The sequence below is a fragment of the Pantherophis guttatus genome, chromosome 1 (genome assembly GCF_059756535.1).
Source record: "Pantherophis guttatus breed Tessera chromosome 1, ASM5975653v1, whole genome shotgun sequence".
Taxonomy (NCBI): Eukaryota; Metazoa; Chordata; class Lepidosauria; order Squamata; family Colubridae; genus Pantherophis; species Pantherophis guttatus.
This window is the reverse complement of record NC_142063.1, coordinates 31,803,817-31,822,162: the sequence shown is the minus strand read 5'-3', so window position 1 is coordinate 31,822,162 and position 18,346 is coordinate 31,803,817. Positions and strand designations below refer to the sequence as shown.

The window sequence follows — 18,346 nt, the reverse complement described above, 5'->3', positions numbered from 1 at the left end:
GACTTTACTTAAAGTGTTAAATTCCTATAACAGTGATGGCAACCTTTTTGCTGTCGTATGCCAAAAGTGGGGGGAACACAAGGGGGTTGCGCGCATGCATACCTACACCCATAATTCAATGCGCCCTGCCCCCTGCGCATGCACACATAACACCACCACCACCCCCGTGCAACCCCCGCTTTTGGCACACGATAGCACAGTGGGCCCGGTAGGCTTGTTTTTCACACTCCCCAGGCTCCAGAGGCTTTCTTGGAGCCTGGGGAAGGCGAAAACTGCCTTCCCACCCCCCCGGAGGCCCTCCAGAGGTCAGGAAATGGCCCGTTTCCCGACTTCCGGTGGCCCAGAAGGCCCGAAAATCAGCTGGCTGGTGCACAAATGCCCGCTGGGGCTGAGCTAGGGCAATGCTCATGTGCCCACAGATATGGCTCCGCGTGCCACCTGTGGCACGTGTGCCATAGGTTCGCCATCACGGTCCTATAAAGTGTTATAGCCTCAGTTAAAATGCTGCCGATATCTATAGTATAATTTGATATTTGAAGTTTTCATACAAATAAAATGCCGGTTACTAAGCTTCAGAAAATTAAGAACATTATTAAGTATACCCTCTGCAGTGTATCCAGAAGATATTATTCTTGATTTATGATGTACAGTTTTGTTTGCCAGCAGTACTGATGGTATATAAACTGCATCATCATTAACCGATGATAAACATTCTTGACGACTGAGTGGAGTCACTTCTCGAAGTTTCTTCACTGAAATGGTTAATTTTTTCCTAGCAGAGACATCAGATTTACTGCTAGCAGGTGCTGCCCGAACACCAAGGGATTTATTTTTCATGTGAATGCTGGTGGAATAAATGAGAAAATTACTGGCAGTGAGGCTGGCCAAAAAATCTTTGCCTGAACTAGTAGCGTCTTCCACTTCATTAAATAGTTCACATCATATCCATTGGGTCCTATTTCTGTTAAATAATCACAACATTAAATAGATGACACAGTGTTTTAAATATAACAAGGGAGGAAAAAGGAAGATTAGATTAGATTAGATTAACAGAGTTGGAAGGGACCTTGTAGGTCATCTAGTCCAACCCCCTGCCCAAGCAAGAGACCCTATACCATTTCTGACAAATGGCAGTCCAATTTCTTTTTGAAAGCCTCCAGTGATGAAGCTCCCACAACTTCTGACTGCAACCTGTTCCATTGGTTGATTGTTCCCACTATCAGAAAAGTTCTCCTTATTTCTAAGTTGAATCTCTCCTTGATCAGTTTCCATCCATTATTCCTTGTCTGGCCTTTGGGTGCCTTGGAAATAGCTTGACCCTTCCTCTCTGTGGCAGCCCTTCAAATATTGGAACACTGCTATCATGTCTCCTCTGGTCCTTCTCTTCACTAGCCAAGCCAAGTACTTGCAATAGTTCTTCCTATGTTTCAGGTTCAACCAAAATGAACTCTGCTGCTCTATCAAAAGATAATCATCACCATGAACTATAGCAGAAAGACATATGCAGCATACCACTATTACAGAGTGCAAGAACAGTTCTGCTTAAATATACTCTGATTAAAGAAATCTGAAGCCACCCTAAAGAACATTCTACAGCCAACTTGCCCACAGACAAAACCTGGTTTTATGAAGCCCACCACCCCTGCATTCCTACATTCTAAAATAAAAAATAAAGTTAACATGGTTTCAATATTCATACACAGATGAAATAATAATAACTGTTTCTGGTTCGGAATATCTTCATTTTTTCCAAAGAGATTTACAAAAAGCAAGCATTGCCTACATATTCCCTTCCAAAATTCCTTGCAAACTCATAAGCTGCAGGAAGCAGTTCATTTCCTTAACATTAATATCTAAAGATACTATTTATGAATGCTGGGCTCTGAAACGATCTATAACAAAAAAAACACCCTAAAATAGCTAACCTCCATCTAAATTATTCTTTAGTACCATAGCAGATATAAGGGTCATATCAAAGCTTGAGGTAAATGAATAGATGCTTGTTCCTGACAAAAGCATCTATCCATTCACTTCAAGCTTTGCAGATTTATATCTGCTACCAAAGAATGATTTCCGTAGCTGCAAACTACAGCTCCCATGTTACATTATGACTACAGAGGCCTTTAAACCATGAACAGTGTCTGGTTTTCTTTGAAGTCTACGTCCAGTAGCTCTGAGCCAGTTTTGGTACAAAGAAGCTGAGAAAGAAAAATCTTCCCAATCTTCCGACTTTTAGCTATATTTGGGATGAACACACTTTGAATAGTGTGGGAGTAGGAATGGATTTCCAGAGGGAAAATAAACTACTTGGGTGACCCTGAGGACACAGAATAAACCTCCAAGTGCTTCAACGACCCTCTAAAAGGATGCAAATGACCCGCTGCCTGCAAGGAATATCAATCCTTTCATTCCCCACTATCCTGTCAGAGCTGAAGAAGCTTCTTGGATGAGAAGCAAAACGTCTTCAAAGAAAAAAAAAGAAAGTCCAGTTGCCTCCTGAAAAAAGCACCTTTGGGACAACCATGACCTGGATGACTGAGAATCTAGTCTTCCCACTCTGTCTTCCATTACAACAGGGGTCTCCAATCTTGGCCACTTTAAGACTTGTGGACTTCAACTCCCAGAATTCCTCAGCCAGGCTTTGCTGGCTGAGGAATTCTGGGAGCTGAAGTCCACAAATCTTAAAGTGACCAAGATTGGAGACCCCTGCATTACAACATAGTAAACCGTGTACCAATACTGTCCAAATTACATGAAGCAGTATGATTAAGACAAAGCTGGATATAAGACGGTGTGTTTTGCTTTTGTTCAGAAGAGAAGGAAACCATAACTAATCTATAAGCTACTGGGGAGCGGGGGAAAAAAAAAAGATCTTCCGAGCTTTACCTCGCCATAGCTTTCAATCTCCCCTCACCTTTCATCCCCATTGGGGACTCGACTTCCCTACGCTTTTCTTCCCGTAGATCAGTCTTTGTAAGATCGTCCGGCAATCAGCCATTAGAAACGCTGGTTGTTGTCATAGTCACAACAACCACTTACAGCTGCAGCTCCCGCCGCTTCCAAACTGACAAATGAAGTCCAACCTCTTCCTCCTATGGGGGAAAGAGTAAAGAATGCGCATGTGCAGCTGGAACTTCCGCTAAGGCGCCGAAGACACTGCGCATGCCTCGTTAAAATCCGCCTTTCTTCGCCTGTTCCCATTCGCGGTGCCCCCTTTTTCCCCCCCCTCGCTTGCCCAGTTCAGTTATGGTAATTTTCCGGGTAGAAACAATTTTCTATACGAGTGGTTCCTCTACTCACATGCCCTATTTATAGAGCTATTCCGTTCTATATATCGCTTCCTGATTTGCCGCCTTGACTAAGCGAAAGTGAGAGCAAAACAGCCTTTGTAAAACAATAGGAACGCCTAAATGAGAGGAAGGGGACATTTTACAGTGTCGCGCGCGTTTGGTGGTTGCTACGGTAGGTAAACCCGCCTGACAGCTCCGCCGTCGCTGATTCGTGAGCACCGCCACGAGGTATGTAAGTGGAGGCGAACGAAAGGAAAGCACTCGTGTTGTGGGGAGTTGGTGTTTGTCGTAAGGAAAAGTGAGGAAGGAAGGAAGGAAACGAAGAATAAAAGTAAGCATTTGTAATGCATTCGGTAGGGTTGCATCTGTTAAAGATTGCAGTTGTCTCCCTTTACTAAGTCTCCCTGGAGAAAGTCAGTGGGATAGTAAAGCTTTTTTTTTTTTTTGAATGAACACAAATCAGCGAGGGCAAGCTTCGTTTGCTTCCATTTCTGGACGTTGGACTGCAGTGATAAGAGAGAGATTTGAGGTTGGGCTTCTGAGTTTCTCAATATGTTCTGGCGCTGCAGCGCTTCTGGGGAAAGAGAAGATGTACAAGCTTTCGTCATGACCTTGACAATCCATCAAGCTGTTTCCTAGGCATCAATGAGGGCTAGGGCTCATTCAAAACTCTAGACCCAGGAGACTGGAATAGAGAATTAGTATTATAAAGGCCATCAGCAATTGAATATTAAAAGTGTAATTTAAATATAGCATTAAAAAAGAGGCTGCCAGCCCTGGTTTTACAAAATCCTGTTGGATCCACCCAAATGTCTGTCTGTTCTGAAATCCTCTTTCTACAACGGGCAGATAAATGCCTGGGGAAAGCCAAAAATGATGGTATCTCATATTCCTTAAGAATGTACTGGCTCTGATGTTGAATATAATTATAGGTTGTTGTGATTTTCACAGCCTTACTCTCCTTGGATTTATTTAATTCCCCTTTACAGTTACTTAAACATGACAAAATTGTACACAAAATGTGCACCTAATTTGATATGCATAGCTGTATACATTTATGTCCTGTATGAAGAATGGAGAAGAAATGTTTACTTAGCTTTTCCCTCTTATCTTCAGAGCTGCCATCCATGATATCAATCCAAGCTCAGGAGTTATATAGGATTTTTTCTTACTAATTTTTGTTTTAGGGATAATAAAGTACATGCTGTTTCCAGACTAATGTAGGGAACTGTTGCCTCTCAGAAAATTGGCAGAAGTGTTTCCCAGAGGAAAGATATCCTAATTGCATGATAACCTCTTATATTGAAGACAAGCAAGGTTGAGTATTTGCTGAGATTCAAAACAACTGAAACAGTCCATTTCAATGCCATTACCATCCTCACCTTATGGCGGGCCTCTGAAAGAGCTGGAAGAAATGATCAAAAGCTTATATGACTCTGTTTGAGAATATATGGATTGACTGAATATATTGTAATGCACAAATAATGTATCCTATTGGAAGAATAGAGAAAATCATGTCAGGTTCAATACTTAAAAGCTCTTATCAGGAAACATCTATTAAATAAACAAATAGAGATTTAAAGGGTTATCTCTAGATTGCAATGTGTATTTTATTTCAAAGGCAAAATCCACAAGAGCATTTTGTCACATGTTATGAAGACACTTCAATTTGTATAACTTGAACTTGTGTGATTAAAATACTGGAGACCCAATGTATGCATTACGTAGAAATCCAAATTGAAATGTCTCTTAGAAATGTCTGGCTAGCTTCTGCTGGAATATAAATATACCCAGTGATAAAGGACCATCACATGTCTGGATAATTGGTTCCACCAAATAGATTATGTTATTGCAAGAAAATGTATATTAAATACTGCTGGTTAAAAAATGACTGAAGAATTCATCAAGTCTTTCTTTGAGAATTCTGTTTCACAGAGCATCATGAGAATGACCAGTGGGCCTTCTTATTCTTTCCATGCTCTTCCTCCTTAAAAACAGTAAAGATGTAAACAGCAAAGTATTGAATTGAAAAATGTTTTGGAATAAAAATTGACTTAGATATCTTGCTTTCTGCATAGGTGGCAGTTGCCTCAGAATTAAAATATGGCTGGACAAATATCAGAATCAGATCAGATCAAGCAGGTAAGTACGGTTATCATTTTTGAATGTTTGTGTTTGGGTGCTTTTGAATGTTTGTATTACCACATAATTTGACCCTTGAATAGCCTTCCCTAGAAAAAAAGCTAAGGTTAATATCTGTATCAAATGCATTTATCAATTCAAATCAAGTACATATTTGATACTACCCAAGTGCCCTTCTTTTTGTGGATGTTACTTGCTCTCAATCTGTCCTTCGTATATATTTCCTGTGAAGAACAGACACAGCCAAGTCTGAATATCTATTTATTTATTCACAGTTTAAGGAATTTCTTGGAACATACAACAAACTAACAGAAACCTGCTTCCTAGATTGTGTGAAAGATTTCACTAGCCGAGAAGTGAAGCCAGAAGAAGTATGTGACTTATTTTATTTGTTTTGAATTGTAACCGATAAAAAGTTAATGCCAGCTGGAAAGTTGCAGTATGATGAGGGAACGATAAATGAATTAGTGCTAAAACATCAACAATAATCAGACTTTAACTAGAACAGCAAATGTAAAAAGATCCTTCTTTGATCAAATTGATATTTACCCTAATCCAGAATCCAGTTACTAATTCAATTCCAATTTTGCAATTCAGGCAAGGTATTTCTGGGAAATGATGGTTTTGCCAGCTAATTTAAAATTTGCAGGTCATATATTAGCGTATATACAAAACATATACGTAGAACACTAGTGTCTCTTCACTAGTGTCTACTTGGATTTTGGCAGGGAGGATTTTCAACTCCTAAGCAGAGAAAAAGCACAGTCAGGAAAGGAGCACAGAGTGCCTGAGGGGGAGGCCCAGTATAGTGTGTACATAAGTATCTCTCTCACTCAGGCTGAAATCCTGCTTGGATTTTGGCAGGGAGAATTTCAGCTTCTGAGTGGAGACTCACAGGGTCTTCCTCCGCCCCCCAAGGCACTATGCATTCCTTGCCTGGGACTTCTTGTGCAAGCACTTTTATTTAATTGTAACCCACCTTTACTATTTTTACAAATAACTCAAGGTGGTGAACATATCCAACACACCTTTCTCCTCCTATTATCCCCACAACAACACCCCTGTGAGGTGAATGGGGCTGAGAGAAAGTGACTGGCCCAAGATCACCCAACTGGCTTTTGTGGCTAAAGCAGGACTAGAACTCACGGTCTCCTGCTTTCTTTCTAGCCTGGTACCTTAATCACTGGATAAACTGGCTTTCTCTTAATGAACATAACCAAGAGTGCTGGGAATGCAGTCACAGGATGTCTCATTTAACAAGAGCTTTGTTCCTTGCTTGAGATTCTGGTCCTAAATTGTGGTTGTTAAGCGAGGACTACCTCTAATAGAGTTAGAATGGGAAGTTTGTTGTTTCACAAGTTGCAAGAGTACATAACACTTCACTTGTCTAAGCAGCCTCTTCTAGATATTAATTAAAAAGTTGGGTCAAACTGAGGACAAATGACATGCCAATGAATATAGTTATTCTATTTAGTTGTCAATAGATTAAATCTAATGTACAAGTAGATTGCTATTTTTGTAAGATTGCTATTTTTTCTTGTCCTCTGTATTTTCTTGTATCTCCCACCTCCCTTTCCAAATTACTAGAAGTGTATTTAACATAGTGAGCTCTATCTAAGGGGGATCAGCAAGTTAGAAATCTTGCACTAATAGTGCAATTTTTTTGCCTCTTAATTTGCATTCTACTTCTGTTACAATAAATTGAATTCCTTGTTAATAGCCAGTGACATAGATTATTCCCCCAGGAATTTTTAAGTTCTTTTGTTATAATCATACAAGCTAGCAGCTGTCATTATATACAGCAGTAGGCAGCCTCTACCTAGAATCCAAGAAAACAATTATTTTTAAGTACTGGAATTGTTTTTCCTCATGCCAACAAAAAAATAATAATCCAATCTGGTAGAGATAGACACAGTGACCTGTCCAAACCTCCCATTTATTTTGGTATTGGAATAGATTTTAAAGAAAAATGATATATGCAATTACTTTATATTGTTAGATAAAAGCTAAAAGTTCAAAATTCTTTATAGTAGTATATCTGATCATTTGTCACTAGAAATGAAGGAAAAGTATGTTAAAAAGCAGCACTAGACACCAGTATCTTAGTGTCTTAAAATTAAGAGATACTAATGCCTCAATTTTCATAATTCGTTTGGAAAACACTGACAGGGTTAAATTATTATTATAGCAAGCTCAAAAGGGAAGGGTTGATCAAGTTCTGGGTACTGCTTATATCTAACGTTTTATGAAGTTTTTAATGTTGTTTCTATAGATATTTAAATGTAGTATCAGGTGCCCTGGGATGAGTTTATGAAAAGTAGTGCATGTATATATGTGTGTAAAAAAGAGCATTTTAAAATACTTTGCATATTAAAAAAAATGAATGACAAGTAGGTTCCTCCTGTTTTTTCCTTATACAGATAACTTGTTCAGAACACTGTTTACAGAAGTATTTAAAAATGACCCAGAGGATATCTATGAGATTTCAGGAGTATCATATTCAGCAGAACGAAGCATTGGCTGCCAAAGCAGGACTTCTCAGCCAGCCCCGCTAGAAAACAGCAGATTGTCCCACATGAAGGAGTGCCAGCATTGCCTACACTACATGTGAAAATGCCTGGTGTCTAGTGCTATTCTAACAAGACCTACCACCAGCTCAAAATGGGATTGTTTAAAGAATGATTCAGTTGTCTCGAAATATCTGGTCTACAGTTGGGATTGAACAGCCATGGAGTTTATGGAGCTTTTTTTCAAGATTATCTTTTACTGTAATGCAGGAATAATGTTGATTCCATCTTTTCTGGAAAGATGGGTTGGTTCTACGTGTTAATCGGTTACAGATAAAGAACGAAAACACATTTTATTTTTTATTGTTTCTAATACAGTGATTATTCATTTTAAAAGAAAAATGTGTTGTCCAAAATTATATGTAAAAGTGTCTAAAACAAGCTTTATTTTTTATTTAATCAAAGTAAAAGAGGTAAGAATTACTGTTGCTTTTGAGAAGTTTTTTGGAATTATCAACAGTCATTAAGTACTCTCTTAAGAAAAGCCTTGTGCAACGCTGCATTCTCACTCATCTCCAGCATTCTGCTGGCTCACAGCTGTCTCAAATCGCTAGTAAATGGAGAGAAATAGAGTAATGATGCACTTAGATATCGAACTTTTTGATTTTCTAAAAACGATATTCTAAGAAGATATTTATATTCTTAGATAACAAATTTTACCTCCTACTTTCCCTGGATGATTGCAGGTCTTATTTTTCTTCTGAATACAACATTCTAACTTACTTAAAGAGACTACTTTCAATGGTCTAGGGCAGGGGTGTCAAATTCACATTGTCACAGCAGCGTCACGTGACGTATCAGAACTTTTGTCCCCTTTGCTAAACTGGGTGTGGGCATGGCCAGCACGTGACACATCCGGCCCACAGCCCAGAAGTTTGACAGCCCTGGTCTAGGGAATAATTTAGAGGCATATGAAGTTCAAGAATAAAAAAGTTAACAATTATGGACCAACTTAGCAACTTGAATGCTAGATCATTGGAAATAATATAGTTTAGTTGGTATAATATGCTATCCACCAGGTTAACAAATGTCATTCTTGCATTCACATACTATAATTAAGTAAATAAATTGATCTGTCATTTAATGGGATGCACTGGTTCATACAGCATAAAATAGTAGCTCAGTCTTCACTCTAAATGCACAGTTCCATTTTTTGTTTAGCCTAGCTTGTTGTGTGAGCCTGATGATTGTGAGAGGGGAGTATTAATTTAAGTGAAATTAAATTTATTGCTATCTTTTAAAAGCATTAGAAAAGTTTAATCCATCTTTTGCCCAGAAAAATGAAGCAGCATTGAAATCTTGCTACTCTGCAAAAAATAGGAGGCCTGAAAGAATTTCCTTTTTCCAGGAAAAAACCCCAAGTCCTTATACTGTTGCATAGAAATACCTTCTTGTTGATTTTTCTTTTTTGAAAAGCTTAGCTGCTACCGGTAGTTGTGTGTTTGATTTTGGAATTAATGAATTCTAAATTTTGCAGGTTACGTTAGGTCCTTTTATGAGCCATGAATAAAAAATGCTGTTCTACTTTTGCACAGCAGAGGTTTTGAAAATGATTCTACTGAATTCGTTAATGTTTAAAAAGTTTAAAATTTACCTACTTGAATAGTATATGGGATACTGTGCACAAGCATTTCAAATACTTGCGGAGGTAGAGTTTGCTCCAAGACTTGCATTAGCTGGTTTGGCTGTGCGCACACAGAAATGGCATTGATGAGGTGCTCAACACTCTTCTTCTGCTCTCCTGTAATTAATTCATATTCCTAAAATTCAATCCATCATTCTTAAAACCAGTTCAATCATTTATATTATATGCATCTACAATTTGCATTCAGTATCTAACCCTAAACATTGATTTAAACTTCTGCTGTCTACATGCTGATAAAATTTTACTAACTGCTACAGCAAGTGAAGCAAAGGTGAGTAAAATGACCAGCAACTACATCCCCTCTGCCTGCAGCCTTTACCTTAAAAGTAAGTAGCCAAAAGAAAAACTCCCTGCAAGTGTATAAAACTCTCTGTATAAAAATTTCAGATGACAAGCTTACTAAGAGTTTCCAAAATAATAAACACCGACATGCCCGTCATAGATTTTTTTTCATAGAACGTGTATAAATTCCTGACCCATATGATTTACTTTAAAAAATGATGTTGTAGAACACCAGTGGAACTGTTAACTAGGCAGAAGAGGCATAAAACTATATCTCTTTATTGTTCACCGTATTTAAAAATTCTAGGGCATTTTTTTTGCCTTGTGAATTATTTCTATAATTATAGGACTGGATTGTAAAATATGCCAAATAAAACAACCTAGGTTATTCTGTAATTCAGCAATTGTCCTGATGCCAAGTCTTTTATATCTCAAGTATTTTCTGTTTATAATTACTATAAAATAAGGTACATTCAAATTTATATGAACAGACATATCATTTGGAATCATGTTAGTCCCATGAGTGAAGTCAGAGCTGTAACCTATAATGTAAGCCACTTTCAAAGGAAAACAGTGACAGTCAGGGTTGTGACATGGCAATTCTGTGGTTAGCTAAAGCTGAGATAAGCTCTCTAATTCTTATTGTGCTTTCAAGTCACTGTTGATACCTGGCAAATGCCTGACTAAGTCTCTAATTTCCTTCACAACATTTTTGGAAGTGGATTGCCATTGCCTGCTTCTTAGGGCTGAGAGAGTGACTGGCCCAAAGTCATCCAGCTGCCTTTGTGCCTAAAGTAGGACTAGAATTTAGTTTCTAGTCTGTTCCCTTAACCACTACATCTAATTGGCTCCAAATGTTGCTGGACATATTTTCAACAGGACCAGGAAACATATCCAATGCTGAGTGTCAGTGGGAAACAGTTTAATAAAAGGTCTCAGATTTCCATGCCTAAACTAGCTTCCACATTTTGTTTTTATCGTCCAGTATTGTGGAGGAACATCAAGTGAAACAATACCACCTTTATTCATCACTTTAATTTTCAGAAGCAGAAACATTTGATTCAGTTCCTTATATGTTCCCAATCCATGCTTCATTAAAATGGGTACTTTTACTACTTTCAAAGTTAAATATTTATATTTCTCTCAACTTTACCTTTTGTCAACCAAAGTTCCCCTAACTGTATCTCCTGCAGAAAGAACTCTTGTACTTCTTCAGATTCTTTTAGCTTGTGTAACTAAGGGTTTTTGGTTTTTTTAAAAAAAAAAGAAATGGAAATAAGTGAATTAATCTGAGTTAATGACAGTTTTTTTAAAAAAATTGTAATTAAGTTTCCAGTTGTGGAAATAGATCTTGTGAAGGCTTTACAATTACAATTTATGAAGATGCTCATTGGTTTCAGAAAAGCATCAGCTTCTATGAATATTTAATGACTACAGCTAGTCCTCGACCTACAATCATTCATTTAGTGACTGAAGCTACAACGGCACTGAAAAGTGACATGACCATTTGCTGCAGTATCTTCGTGGTCACGTGATTAAAAGTCAGCTACTTGGCAACTAGCATGTATTTATGACAGTTGCAAAGTCCTGACATCATGTGATCATCTTTTGCGACCTTCTAGCTTCCCCATTGCAAAGACAATGGGGAAGCCAAATTCATTTAACAAACATTTTAGCAATTTAACAACTGCTGTGATTCATTTAATTAAGACAAAATATGATGTAAAATGGAGCAAATTTCACTTAACAACTCTCTTGCTTAGTAACAGAAATTTTGGGCTCAACTGTGGTCGTAAGTCATGGACTACCTGTACTGGCATTTAAAAGGCATTTTATTATTGTTATATTATTTTTCAATTACTGTATTAGTATTTTTACATTTAACAGTATAAATACTTAAAACTGGAAGATCTATACAGTCAAACATGTTCATGTAGTTCCATTACTGGACACATTTGGGATGTATCACAGATACGGAAGTGAATACATACAGTATCCTTTCCCAGTTTCTCTTATTTATACCTTTCAGTTCAGTGCCCCCCCCCATTCCAACATTAAAGCTGAATGCTAAGAACTATAAAATGTTACAATTCTAAAAAGCCTCAGTACAAATCGATGTTAAGTCCTCTTCTAAACCAAACAGAGGAGGGCAGCCTCAACATTTACCCTACAATATAGAATCTGATATAGAAATATGGAAAAAGAATTTTACCATAAAGATACCTCTGGCAGGATCTGCAGAAGGGAACCCATTGAGGATCTAATAGGATGAGGTGACTTGAGCATGAATAAATACCTCCTGAAAGTAATTTGGTCTGAAGACATGATTGGGTTCAAAAACAACTGGCAAACTAAAGCAGTTGGTTTAACATAGGCATGATATGGCAACTCCTAAAAATGCTACTTGCCAGCTAGGTAACTTTATTAATATTTACTAATTCAGGGCCAGCTGCAATTTCTGAACTGCACCCTCATCAGCATGCCAGGTGTGAAGGATTTGGGGACCTGTAATTCTTCAATATCTGGATAATTTTCCTGTCTGGATTGAGAGATTAAGGCAGAACTGATATTAATTTTGAATAGGGGGAATCACAGCTAATCTGATATTAGACTAGAATAACAGAGTTGGAAGGGACCTTGGAGTCTTCAAGTCCAATCCCCTGCTTAGGCAGGAAACCATTTCAGACAAATTGTTATCCAATCTCTTCTTAGAAACTTCCAGTGTTGAAGCATTTACAACTTCTGGAGGGAAGTTGTTCCAGTTCTGTCAGGAAATTTCTCCTTAGTTCTAGGTTGCTACATACAATTAAAGAATATTCATTAATTGCATGTAATATCTGTCTGTCTGTCTATCTCACTTCTGTACCGCCCATCCTTGATAAATTAACTTAGGATCATGTTTATCATTTCTTGTTTTGCCTATGGTTTAAATAATGTAGACTATATTTAAATTACCTCCAAGCTATGCCAATATTCTTAAAGGGCTAATGAAATTCTATGAAATAAACTCAGAACACATATATTTAAAAATGTTTATAGCTAACAATTCTGGACTTCTCACATTTTTAAACTACTACTCCAATTTAAAAATGACTATATTAAATCCAATTCTCCCCATCAACTACATTAAAATCAGGAAAGAATGTTAAAAGTAAAATTTTTGCACAAATTCAATAATGGACGTTTAGGCCTCAAAATCAGCTCTGTTCCAGCTGTCACTTGGCCTCTACTTAGAAGGTTCTTCATCTATTGCTGCCTTTTTGAATTAGAATAGAAATAAGACTTGGGTTCTGACATTTAATTATGGCTACTATTACAATATTCATGTGGAGCTTAAATATATAGTCTTTGTATTTTAAAACTAGGCTATCCAAGAAATCTGCAGGATTTCCAAATATTATTTTTCACCTCTGCTTCGTGTTCTTTTGCTTTTTTCTGTTCTTTTCTTCTTTCTGTAAGAGTAATATGAAATATTTAGTAACTACTTTTAATAGCTTAGAGCTATGAGAATATTTAAATAAATTAAAATCTTGGTTTCTTTCCAAACTACTATTTTACAAAGTTTACATATTTACAGGTGAAACTCGAAAAATTAGAATATCGTGCAAAAGTTCATTTATTTCAGTAATGCAACTTAAAAGATGAAACTAATATATGAGATAGACTCATTACATGCAAAGCGAGATAGTTCAAGACTTGATTTGTCATAATTTTGACGATTATGGCTTACAGCTCATGAAAACCCCAAATTCACAATCTCAGAAAATTAGAATATTACATGAAATCAATAAAACAAGGATTGTACATAGAACAATATCGGACTTCTGAAAAGTATAAGCATGCATGTGTACTCAGTACTTGGTTTGGGCCCCTTTTGCATCAATTACTGCCTCAATGCGGCGTGGCATGGATGCTATCAGCCTGTGACACTGCCGAGGTGTTATGGAAGACCAGGATGCTTCAATAGCGGCCTTCAACTCTTCTGCATTGTTCGGTCTCATGTCTCTCATCTTTCTCTTGGCAATGCCCCATAGATTCTCTATGGGGTTCAGGTCAGGCGAGTTTGCTGGCCAATCAAGCACAGTAATCCCATGGTCATTGAACTAGGTTTTGGTACTTTTGGCAGTGTGGGCAGGTGCCAAGTCCTGCTGGAAAATGAAGTCAGCATCACCATAAAACTTGTCTCCAGAAGGAAGCATGAAGTGCTCCAAAATCTCCTGGTAGACAGCTGTGTTGACACTTAATGAAGCACAATGGACCAACACCAGCAGATGACATGGCTCCCCAAATCAACACAGACTGTGGAAACTTCACACTGGACTTCAAGCATCTTGCAGTGTGTGCCTCTCCATTCTTCCTCCAGACTCTGGGTCCTTGGTTTCCAAATGAGATGCAAAAGTTGCTCTCATCAGAAAAGAGGACTTTGGACCACTGAGCAACAGACCAGTTCTTTTTGTCTTTAGCCCAGGTAAGACGCTTCTGACATTGTTTGTTGTTTAGGAGCGGCTTGACAAGAGGAATACGACATTTGAAGCTCATGTTCAAGATCCGTCTGTGTGTAGTGGCTCTTGATGCACTGACTCCAGCCTCAGTCCACTCCTTTTGAAAGTCCCCAACACTTTTGAATGGCCTTTTCCTGACAATCCTCTCCAGGCTGCAGTCATCCCTGCTGCTTGTGCACCTTTTTCTACCAAACTTTTCCCTTCCACATAACTTTCTATTAATGTGCTTTGATACAGCACTTTGGGAACATCCAACTTCTTTTGCAATTACCTTTTGAGGCTTTCCCTCCTTATGGAGGGTGTCAATGATGATTTTCTGCACAACTGTCAGGTCAGCAGTCTTTCCCATGATTGTGATTCCTACTGAACCAGACTGAGAGACCATTTAAAGGCTCAGGAACCCTTTGCAGGTGTTATGGCTTAATTAGCTGATTAGAGTGGGACACTTTGAGCCTAGAATATTGAACCTTTTCACAATATTCTAATTTTCTGAGATTGTGAATTTGGGGTTTTCATGAGCTGTAAGCCATAATCATCAAAATTATAAGGCTTGAACTATCCCGCTTTGCATGTAATGAGTCTATCTCATATATTAGTTTCAACTTTTTAAGTTGCATTATTGAAATAAATGAACTTTTGCACGATATTCTAATTTTTTGAGTTTCACCTGTAGATTTTCAGCTTTTTTTCTTCTAGATAAATATATTTCCTAATATATTTTTATATTTATAATACCGAAATAGCATTGATCATAATACTATTCCATTAGATTCACTTTCTATCACCAAACAGATTTTCTCTGGCCACTGAAAATAGGATGAAATGGAAAATTAATAAATTAATAGGCAGAGGATCTAAGGGTGTAAGGAAAAACTGTGAATGCTATATAGGTCACCTTGAGCTTCTGGAGGAAAGGAGCATATAAATCACATACATCTATACCTAAAAGAGTATGAGGGTTTATCCTAAGCATCTGTAAATTGGTCTAATTGGGCTGTTTTGTGAACTTGTCCATTGTGAGTGTGACGATAATAATGGGCTATATGAGTAATGGGCCAAGGACTCAATTATCGCTTTATATCTCAACAGAAGGAAGACATCCTTGTTTTCCAGCGGCATGTCTGTTATTTTTTATACAGTGTATAACCAGGATAGGGGCTGCTATGGATCACTGCCATATGGGAAAGACAAAGGAAGAAGAGAGACTTCAGAACTGAAGAAGCTTCTTGTATGAAAAGCAAAACGTCTTCAAGGAAAAAGAAGAACCTCCACTTGCCTGTTGAAAAAGCACCTTTGGGACAGCCATGACCTGGATGACTGAGTCTCCATTGACAAAAAGAGTTGCGTTTATAGCCCTAATTACACCTTTTTTTCAGTCACCCATTGGAGGGGCTCGACCGCAGTTCAGCTCCCCACCCTCCACCCCCCCAAATCTCTCTCCCCCCTTCCAGAAGCGTGGAAGTTGCCTCCACTGTCTCTAGCCTGCACCGCCCTCCAAATCATCAGCCCTGCCGCGCACCGGGCTGGGGGAATTACGGCCAGGCTGATAGGAAGCGTGGGGCCCGCTTAAAAGGGCCTGCGAAAGGGCGCGGCTCCCCTGTCCCTTTTTCGGACAACCCGGGTGTCTTTCTCCCCGCCCCGCCATTCCTAGCAAGGGCATCCCCGGCCACGCCTTCTTCCTAAGGCGGGGAAAAGACCGCAGGGGCGGCCGCTCTCCCTCCCGCGCGACTTACTTTCTCTCAGCCTCTGTTTGAAATCTGCGGCGTTCCGCCGCTTTCGGTCGAAGTAGACGCAATAGCCGAGCAAAGCCAGGCCACAGGCGCCCGCCAGCAGCCACAGCAGGGCGCTCCGCGACCAGCATGCCATGGCGGGGCAGCCGCCTCCTTCTCCTCCTCCTCCTCTTCTCCCGACCGCCGGTCGGAGGGAGGGAGGCTTCGGCGGCGCTTCTAAATGCAGAACTGCCTAGCCTGGCTTTCCCTCCCTCCACGAAGCAGCCATTGGGCTGTGATCACTGGAGGGCTTGGTTAGAAGAAATATAGCAATAAATCACGCACACACACACACACACGCTTATGTTCGGTTGCCAAACAGTTAGCCCGACCCGTTTTCTCCCTCGATTTCTCTTAGCAACAATCCTTAGCTTGTCCAAAGGCATTTTAGGATCTTATTCTTGTGGCTGCCGTCTCCCTTTCTCGGCGTCTTTCTCTTCTTTCCTGAATTCTGTCAAGCCTAGGCAATTTTTTTTAAAGAAAAGGTTATCAGCCACTCACAAAATATGTTTGTTTCTACCGCTTGATCAGAGTCTTAAGGGAATAATCAGCTTTTAATTGATCCTGTACTCATTCACTGATTTTTTTTTTTCAGGGTAGAGTTTGTAAACATGTTTCATCTCGCTTAATTTAAAGATTGAGGGTCAGAAGTGGTACAAAGGCCACTCTTGGCAGAAAAAGGGCAGCAAGCAATAATAGGAAATTTATTAAATAACCTTACTGTATTGAAATCAGGACTGATCTAAATGGATTCTATGTACCTACTTAACAAATTTTCGATTTGTGTGTTTACAGCCTAAGTCTTTGTTGTTTCATACATCAGGAATGTGAGCAATTCAGTTATCACCGCATGGAATTCTTTAAAAAAGCCCCTGAAAGAAGAGCTACCTAACTGAAGTAAATCTAGATACTTGTTCTTTTATCATGCTGGTGAAATTTTATTGTAGTAGCTGATTTAACAAAAACAAGCTTCTTCACATATAAACAGAATTAGGAAAATATAATATCATATTAAAAAATGGTGATAGAGCAGCTAGAAATTTTATAAACAAAACTGAATATCAGATTGCTCAACATTCTCTTAAACATTCTCATTTAAAAAAAAACCTAATTCAAATGTTAACTGCCTCTACTTGCTAACAGCCCATTGTTGCAAGGCAGGTCATTTTTTTATCACTTTTGCATGCAAGTTCATAACTAGATGTTGATAGCTAACAGATACTTGAATATAGCAAAAGATAATGTGTCTTATTTTAAAATGATAAACTAAAATCATGTGAAATAATTCCCTGAATTTAATTATCAACAGGAAGGTAAATAGAACTTTAGACATTTTAGGGGTTATTATGTATTTAAAACCTTAAGAGCTTATTCACGCTCTAAAAAGGCTGCACAGGGGAAACATGAATTCACAAAACAACTGCCAAGATTGGTGTGCCAGTCTGTTCCATTCATTCATACATCAGTAAATTGGTGGGATGCCTTCTAGCCGAGATGGATCTTCTGGGCTACAATTTTACAGAATGTTATGGCAAGTGCTTGTCTGTTTGAATTTATTATTATTTAATTTGTATACTGCTCAATTTCCATTGATATTGGGCAGCTCAGAAGAAATTATTGCTTAACGCATTGTAAGCTGCCCTGAGTCTCCGGAGAAGGGCGGCATATAAATCAAATTAAAAAAAAAAAATTACCATAAAAAAAAAGACAAGTGCAACAGTGCAGGTGTCCAAGGCCTATGTGAGGAGTCAGTTTTTCACTGTTTTCTAAGCAGAAATAGATACTCTGGATCTTAGGAGTAATCTCAGGAGTAATCTCATTCCAGAAGGCAGGAGCTGTTACAGAAAAGGCACGTATCTAGAATCCCAATAGATGACTTTGCTTAATTGAAGGAACTCAGATTGCTAACCTTGGAAGAATAGATGCTATGGAAGACAGGAATGGACAGCATAGGAATGTTTATTTTTTGCTTTACTATCCATTTCAAGTAGTAACTAATTAAACTATTTACACTTTTGCCTTAGAGCAGCTGAGTTTTCAGAATCGGGATCAATTTTTTCTCTCACCTTTCAAAATTGACTTCTGTTAAGTCAATTTAAACCTTAAAAATTCTTAAAAATTTGCCCATGGTTGCTCACGTTTGTGGGTA

General features: G+C 38.5%; 3 protein-coding genes across 27 annotated transcripts in view; 1 reads left to right on the top strand and 2 right to left on the bottom strand.

The window, feature by feature from the left end:
- The window catches only part of KIAA0586 (KIAA0586 ortholog), a 71,218-nt gene extending 67,970 nt beyond the window's left edge, over positions 1 to 3,248 (bottom strand). For 7 of the 23 annotated variants that reach the window (XM_034433485.2, XM_034433486.2, XM_087895653.1 and 4 more), the window contains exons 1-2: positions 2,887 to 3,158; positions 603 to 844 (exon numbers count right to left, since the gene is read on the bottom strand). In XM_034433485.2, coding sequence (XP_034289376.2) covers positions 603 to 844; positions 2,887 to 2,927 — 283 coding nt within the window. In that variant the 5' untranslated portion in view covers positions 2,928 to 3,158. Of the gene's footprint in view, positions 1 to 602; positions 845 to 2,886 lie in introns of all 23 variants that reach the window. The other 16 variants (XM_087895675.1, XM_087895689.1, XM_087895674.1 and 13 more) reach the window with 8 other exon arrangements.
- A 76-nt stretch (positions 3,249 to 3,324) lies between these two features.
- Positions 3,325 to 8,422, top strand: TIMM9 (translocase of inner mitochondrial membrane 9). 3 transcript variants are annotated; one of them, XM_034433495.3, is made up of 4 exons: positions 3,325 to 3,462; positions 5,369 to 5,432; positions 5,708 to 5,803; positions 7,853 to 8,422. In XM_034433495.3, exons 2-4 carry the CDS (start codon positions 5,394 to 5,396, stop codon positions 7,985 to 7,987), a joined length of 270 nt encoding a protein of 89 aa, XP_034289386.1. In that variant the 5' UTR covers positions 3,325 to 3,462; positions 5,369 to 5,393; the 3' UTR covers positions 7,988 to 8,422. The 3 variants fall into 3 exon arrangements, with proteins under 3 accessions (XP_034289386.1, XP_034289387.1, XP_034289385.1); XM_034433496.3 differs by having other exon boundaries at positions 3,391 to 3,518; XM_034433494.2 differs by having other exon boundaries at positions 3,455 to 3,621.
- Positions 8,365 to 16,478, bottom strand: TOMM20L (translocase of outer mitochondrial membrane 20 like). Its single transcript, XM_034433491.3, has 5 exons — positions 16,162 to 16,478; positions 13,335 to 13,378; positions 11,080 to 11,161; positions 9,598 to 9,740; positions 8,365 to 8,549 (listed from the first exon to the last, which is right to left on the bottom strand). The coding sequence occupies exons 1-5, from the start codon at positions 16,292 to 16,294 to the stop codon at positions 8,505 to 8,507; spliced, it is 447 nt and encodes a 148-aa protein (XP_034289382.2). The 5' UTR covers positions 16,295 to 16,478; the 3' UTR covers positions 8,365 to 8,504.
- Between the last annotated feature and the right edge of the window lie 1,868 nt (positions 16,479 to 18,346).

What these genes read in the sequence shown, in the direction of transcription:
- TIMM9 (XM_034433495.3), top strand. Translation starts at nt 5,394, where the DNA reads ATGGCTGGACAAATATCAGAATCAGATCAGATCAAGCAG. An exon ending in AATCAGATCAGATCAAGCAG is followed by an intron (nt 5,433 to 5,707) that starts GTAAGTACGGTT and finishes ATTTATTCACAG; the next exon opens with TTTAAGGAATTTCTTGGAAC. An exon ending in GAGAAGTGAAGCCAGAAGAA is followed by an intron (nt 5,804 to 7,852) that starts GTATGTGACTTA and finishes TTCCTTATACAG; the next exon opens with ATAACTTGTTCAGAACACTG.
- TOMM20L (XM_034433491.3), bottom strand. Translation starts at nt 16,294, where the DNA reads ATGGCATGCTGGTCGCGGAGCGCCCTGCTGTGGCTGCTGGCGGGCGCC. An exon ending in CAAAAGAACACGAAGCAGAG is followed by an intron (nt 11,162 to 13,334) that starts GTGAAAAATAAT and finishes AAAAACCCTTAG; the next exon opens with TTACACAAGCTAAAAGAATC. An exon ending in GGAACTTTGGTTGACAAAAG is followed by an intron (nt 9,741 to 11,079) that starts GTAAAGTTGAGA and finishes AATTAATTACAG; the next exon opens with GAGAGCAGAAGAAGAGTGTT.